The sequence below is a fragment of the Chrysochloris asiatica genome, unplaced genomic scaffold, assembly GCF_000296735.1.
Source record: "Chrysochloris asiatica unplaced genomic scaffold, ChrAsi1.0 scaffold00368, whole genome shotgun sequence".
NCBI classification, from domain to species: Eukaryota; Metazoa; Chordata; class Mammalia; order Afrosoricida; family Chrysochloridae; genus Chrysochloris; species Chrysochloris asiatica.
Genome location: NW_006408886.1, coordinates 353,666 through 360,572, shown reverse-complemented (window position 1 = coordinate 360,572; position 6,907 = coordinate 353,666). Strand labels below are relative to the sequence as shown.

General features: G+C 39.0%; 1 protein-coding gene across 1 annotated transcript in view; it reads left to right on the top strand.

The window, feature by feature from the left end:
- The window catches only part of PPP4R1 (protein phosphatase 4, regulatory subunit 1), a 134,359-nt gene extending 128,284 nt beyond the window's left edge, over positions 1 to 6,075 (top strand). Inside the window, exons 12-15 of the mRNA XM_006876233.1 lie at positions 2,918 to 3,038; positions 3,122 to 3,256; positions 3,787 to 3,928; positions 5,566 to 6,075. Of these exons, the coding sequence (XP_006876295.1) occupies positions 2,918 to 3,038; positions 3,122 to 3,256; positions 3,787 to 3,928; positions 5,566 to 5,729 (562 nt within the window). The 3' untranslated portion in view covers positions 5,730 to 6,075. The remainder of the gene's footprint in view (positions 1 to 2,917; positions 3,039 to 3,121; positions 3,257 to 3,786; positions 3,929 to 5,565) is intronic.
- Positions 6,076 to 6,907: the final 832 nt, after the last annotated feature.

Genomic DNA, 6,907 nt, shown 5'->3' with positions numbered 1-6,907 from the left:
GATGGACTCAAGTGTGGCAGCGGTAGTGAGGTTGGCCCAGGATCAGACATTGTTTCATTCTGCTGTGCATGGGGTCGCTATGAGTCGGTTCCGACTCGATAGCACCTGATAACAAGAACAATCTAATCTGTAGGTCCAACAGTGGATTGAGTTCTGAATCTTCTTCAGTTGTTGTCTTTGTCTCTTGACAGCAGATTTTTACTTATTGTGTTTATGTGTATCTGTCTACCTCCTAACTATGCTTGAATATCAAATACGTAGAATAGTAGAGGCTGAGTTAAATAGTGTCTGTGCCTGGAAATGGACATACCTCTTCTGCTGTTAATGTGGAGAGCTCAGTGAGTCTAGCCAGAAGTTAAGCTGGGTTTTGTTGTGATTTGGTTACTTAGTGCATCATAGGCTTTAATTGTTTGAATGCTAGGCTGCATTACTTTTGCTGAGTTTGGAAGCTTGGGTTGCTAGTGAGCTTTTTCCAACGGCAACTCTTCCTCAGCTGTAGACTAGCGATAGACTCCTGCTGGAGTTGGAGACGAACTCTGTTCTTCTGATTTAACCTCAGTCTTTTGAAAACTGCATGTATCTGGACTTTCTCAAGAGTTTCTGCCCTCTCCCTGTGGCATCTAATCTTTGCCTTGTAACTTTGATTAGTCTTGGGCAGGGCTTCCCTGCCTCTCACCTCACAATAGGAGACTTTTGCTTGATTATAAATATAGACTCTGAGTTTTACGTTTCTTTGCCTTTCTTGTTTATCCATCCTGGCATAAATGATTTTTTTCATATTCTTCCCCCTGGGTTTATGTGTTGGACTGGTAGCCACAAGGTTAACAGTTCAAGCGGAAAAAGATGAGGCTTACTACTCCTGTAAAGATTTACAGCCTTGGAAATTCAGTACAGAGTAGATACGAGCAGCAACTCTTTACCCAACCACAATACAGGTATGTCTTTGCTTGTTCTCATGGGATGGCAAGCTTTGCTGCCACTCCACCAGAGACTTAACCCATTATGCTTTGTATGAGAGAAGGACCAAGGGAGCGCAGTGTTTTCATGCCTGTATTGTCACTACCTTGCTGTGAGCACCCAATGGAAGTTGATGGGAGTTTGCAAGTGAGTATGAATTCTCTCTTATCTGGAGTCTCTGGCTATTCCATACTGATATCATAGGGACCCCCACTTGGCCTTGGGCTCCTTTCTTCTTGTCATCTTGGGTGGTGGCTAATGCCTCTTCTCCCCATGTTCTGCAGCAGGTGAGTCCTATTTCTCCTTGCAGAGGGGCTAATTTTACTTACTTGGGTACTTTGTGACTTCAACTCTCTAGTGAGCTCAAGAAAATCTTTTTTAGTTTATCCAACTTTTTTTTATTGTTAGAGTTGCTGTGTCCTTCTTTGCAGCTTTCTGAACCCCAAGTCCTTTCTGAGAAAATTGGTTTTGAGCTCTTATGTCAGAAACTATAGTTGGTAAAACTGTTCTAATAGGGATCATATTAGAAAGTCTTGGACATAGTGGTAGAAAAAGTGGAACAAAACTCTAAATTCTGAAAAAGATCAGGTATACTGGTCAAAAAGAGACTGGAGAAACCATCGACTATCTATGGCCCTTAATCACTGGAACTGAACTCACTCACATTTGTGGTTCAGTTTCTAGCCAAGCAATAGCTAGGTGCGTAGGGGAAACAACACTAGTGAGGTATACACACCATGGAATGGTCAACCATTCAAGATCAAAAGGGCAGCATTAACAAATATAGCGCTCAGAAGGTTTGGAATGGAAACAAGAATCACAGGGAGGAAGTGGGATAAGTGAGGGAATTGAAGTCGTTGAAATTAAATGAAGTATATGATTTTTTTTAAACTGATGATCTGCTCTGTAACTCTTAACTCAATCCACAATAAAGCATGTAAATGTTTAGATATAGGTATATGTCTCTTGAGGCTTTATATATGCATACCATAATAGGGGAATTCTGGTGTGGCGCTGTGGGCTAATACGGCAGACTGCAAAATCATTTGAACTGCAAGGTTGGTGGTTCAAGCTCACCAGGTGCTCCTTGGAAACCCTATACAAGGTCACTATGGGTCGGAATCGACTCAACGGCACTTAACAACAACAAAACACCATAATACAAACACAAATAAATAACACAAACTTCAGTTTGTGGAAAAAATTCCATTCATTTAGTCCATTTTTCCGAGAACTCTTTGAATCCCATCATATATAGATGTACATATCTATTCCTATTGCTGTTGCACTGTAGGATAAACAGAACTACAGTATTTGTTTGAACCAGAAGGTCGGGACCTCAAACTCACCTGTTGCTCTTCAGAAACCCTATACGGTAACGTTATCAAGTTCTGTCGAGTTGGTTCAAACTTATAGCAAGCCTGTATATGATTTCTGAGACCAGCTAATGCATTTGAACCACTGACCTTTTAGTTATCAGTCTAGTGCTTATCCTACAGCGCCACACCAGGACTCTGTTATCTGTCCCTCTATTATCTGTATTTTTATTTATGACTCACTTCCTACTGATTAGAAAAGTAAATCATATATGTAAAATCTGTACAGCAGTAATCTCTTTCATATCCAGGATTTTTTCAGCACATTCTACATAATTATTACAGAAAAAACGTTTTCTATTCCAGTTGCATATACAAGGAGTTTCAAACACTTTGTGGAATAATGGAATTAAAAGATGTGTAATTTTTCCACGAACTTTTTGAAGCCCACTCATACTAGAGAATGTTTGCTCTTCCTCCCATCCCTGTGGACACAGAAATCCACTACTTTTTGCTCCCATTCTAAGGGACATTTCCAAAGTAACAGAGACAAAGTAACAGAGACAAGCATTAATTCTATGCATGAGAGACCTTATTTTTAATCTTTAATCATATTTTTTTATTTCCATAATTTGTTTTTATAGACAGCTGATTTTACTTCTGGAACTATACAGCCCCAGAGATGTGTATGACTATTTACGTCCCATTGCGCTGAATCTCTGTGCAGATAAAGTTTCTTCTGTTCGTTGGATTTCCTACAAGTTGGTATGTATTTAACTTTTAAAAAATAGATCATTTTATACATACAATGGAACCTATTTCTCAGTTCTCCATTTTAACACTCAAAGGTTAGTGAGATGGTGAAGAAACTGTACATGGCGACACCCCCAACATTTGGAGTTGACCTCATAAATGAGCTGGTAGAAAATTTTGGTCGGTGTCCTAAATGGTCTGGTCGGCAAGCCTTTGTCTTTGTCTGTCAGGTAAGCAGGAAACAGTTCACCATTTTTGTGACCAGTTTTCTCCTAGAACTGTTTTTTCTTTCACTCTTTGCCTGTCTCTCACACCCTCTTTCTTATCCTCAAGGAACAGAACTTTGGCATCTGGCTATTTATAGGATCACCTGTTCCCTCAAAGTTGGGTATCTGTCTGGTTCTTCCTCTTGAGCTACCTGCCCCTTATCCCTCTCAGTCAGCTGAACTCTTTATAAAGCTGGGAACATACCATAACCATCCACTAGAGGGTGCTCAGTGTCTATGGCCCATACTGAAGGTGTGAAGCTGAAGGTATGACTGAAAACTCCAGGCCTCCATGTAGCAGCTTCAAAATGTGTGTGGGGAAAGTTAATTATGTAATTTTTGCTTTGAGTTCCCAAGTACTGAAATATAGAAAGCAGTAACTATAATTTGTAGCACTTATGTTGTCATCAAAACATTTTGTTAATAACTAGTATTTTATAGCTTGGTAAATCAAATTTACAAAGAAATCTAAAGTAGTTTCTTCTTTTCACTAGACTGTCATTGAAGATGATTGTCTTCCAATGGACCATTTTGCTATACATCTGATGCCACATTTGCTCACCTTAGCAAATGACAGAGTTCCAAATGTCAGAGTACTTCTTGCAAAAACATTGCGACAAAGTCTACTAGAAAAAGGTAGATAGGCAACTCTATTAGAGAAAGTGGGAGGGGACTTTCATAGACTGCAGTGAGTAGGTAAGCATCAAAGCTGAAGTAATACGTGTTCTCTGAAAATAATGTGGTCAAGAGATAAAAAGGTGTGTTAAGAATGGTTTTCTCTGAAAGAGGACAAAGAAGATTCAAGAATAAGAAAGGTACTTGTATCACTTTTCTGTTCTAGTTGGAAAAAATAATTTTAACTGAGCATCATTTTTATATTGGAGTCCTAGTGTGGAGCTGCAGGTTAACGTGCTTGACTGCGGTGTCAGTTTGAGCTGCAAGGTTGGAGTTTCAAGCTCACCAGCCAATATAGGAAACCCAATATAGGGTTACTCATGGCCTTAACAACAACAGCAACATCATTTTCATAATTTCAAACTTAGTAATTTTTAAGAATTGGTTTTTTTCACTATGCAAAATCATGGCCTTTGGAAGAAGCCTGCCAGGTTTAAATCCTTACTGTATAGACTGGAAAATGCTTTTAATTTCCCTCCTCTCTATTCATCAAAACAAACCCAAAGTGATCTAGTCATTTCCAACTCAGGGACCCTATGAGACAGTAGATCTGCCCCATAGAATGTCCAAGGCCGTAAATCTTTATAGAAGCAGATTGTCACATCGTTCTCCCTTAATGCAGCTGGTAGGTTTGAACTCTGCCAACCTATTGGTCCAAAGTTACATACTTAACCACTTGCACCACCAGGGCTCCTTTTTCATCATCCAGCAGAAGACTTGGGCTCTACTGTGTTATGCTGCCAATTAAGAGTTCCTCACAATGCAGGTTGTTTTATTTATTGTAGCTCCCATCCCCCAAAAAAGCCCTTACAAATCTCAGTAGATATCAAAGAATAAGAATAAAGGAATGTTTCTTTTTCCTTCTTTGGAATTCATGTAAATATTATTTAATAGTAATTATCTTTTGCGGGGGAAAGATGAAACTCTCTGCTGCCATAAAGATTTATCACCTTGGAAACCGTATACTAGGTCATTATGAGTCAGAACCAATTAGACTGTACCAATTAGACTGCAACAGCAACAGTAATGAAGTGACTAGAGAAGACATTGGTTTGGTTTTGTGGGTCAGTAAGGAGCTCTGGTAGCGTAGTGGTTACGAATCGGGCTGCGAACCTTAAGGTCAACGGTTCGAAACTACCAGCCGCTCCGCGGGAGAAAGATGAGGCTTTCTACTCCCGTAAAGATTGACACTCTCGGAAACCCTGTACAGGGTCGCTATGGGTCGGAACCGACTCGATGGCACTTAACAACAAAGGGGTGTTTAGAGGCATTTTTCCATTTACTCCACTAATAAATGCCTTTAAAGTATAATGCTTTGATATATTTATTAGTTTAATACTGCTTAGCTGCCTTTGAAAATAATGAGATTTAATTTGTCATAAAAACCATCAAGATCTTAAAACTCTTGTATATTAGGATTTTTTTTTTTCTCATTTAAGACAAATCAGTTTAGAATATTATCATTCAACATAGCTTATTTATTATACGGTCAGAAAAATTGTGCTTTATAATGACTAAGAAATATTTATACTTGTACTTGGTAAAACTGTTAAATGTTAGACTAATTTTATTTTTAATGTGTAACTTCTCATTTGCAGAATATTTCTTAAATTCTGCCAGCTGTCATCAGGAAGCTGTGGAGCAAACAATCATGGCTCTTCAAATGGACCGTGACAGTGATGTGAAATACTTTGCAAGCATTCACCCTGCCAGCACAAAAATTGCTGATGATGCCATGAGCACAGCCTCTTCCACTTACTAAAAAGCTTGAATCTGTCTTTCCTGCCTACTAGAGAGCTGAAGTGCTTCTGATGGATAATCTGGGACAGTCATTTGTGAAGGAGGAAAGACTTTCCTCTCTTGCCAGACTTAATTGGAGGTGAAAGTCACATGTACCTGATACCAGGGATTTTAAGAGTCAAGAGAAAGTACAGCAAACACTATTATCTCATCTTGACTTTAGGGAAAATAAGTTCTCAGAGGATTATAATTATCACCGAAGCCTTAAATCCTTCTGTCTTCCTGACTGAATGAAACTTGAATTGGCAGAACTTTTCATTATGGAAGGGACAAGATCCCCAGAGATCTTCATTGCTGGCTTTATCTAATGACCCAGAGCCAGGATGTAAAAGAGACCTCCAGTGTTCGCTGTAAATGCTTTACCCGGGCAAGAACCTGTTTGGGTTCTGTAGCCTACCACCCAGCCCGTCCCAACATGAGAATAGTTCTTGATGTGTAGAAATGGGAGAAGGATATTTTTAGGGATTTCTCCTTAAGGGCTTGGCACTAACACTAAAGTACAACCTGATTTTAACTCTTAAATGCAGCATATTGCTGTACACATTTACAGAACTATCTATGTCCTGATTTTTTTTTTTTTTTCATTTTTCATGCTGGTCATGGCCTGAAGGAAACTGATTAGCACATATACTGTATGTCAGGTATTTGTAACTTGATCATGATCAGCTCTGAGGTGCAGCTTTTCCTTCACATCCTGTACATATCTTGTGACCGCTCTGCAGAGTGCTGCAGTCTATAATCATGCTGTTTAAAACTTGTTATGGCACAAGTTCTCCTACTTGTCCAAATAAAATTTATTAATGATATCTATATGGAAAGATATATACACTTTTGATTGTTTTCTAGATGTCTGCAGATAAATGTAATTTGTGACCTGTATTAATTATTTAGTTTAAAATGGGGAAATAAAATATTTGTCCTTTAAGTAATTTAGTAGTGTAGTTCTTGTTGTTGTTTTTAAGTAGTTTTGTACTAATGTGGACAGGATTTAACTCTTGGCACATAGCAAAGGCACCACTGGGTACTATGCCCCGGTCTCTGCTGTGGGCCCCACCAAAGAACTGTGGACTGAGTAACTGTCAGGAGTAACTGCCAGGAGCTTGAAGACAGTGGACTTGTTGATTCTGGGTTTGTGCAGAG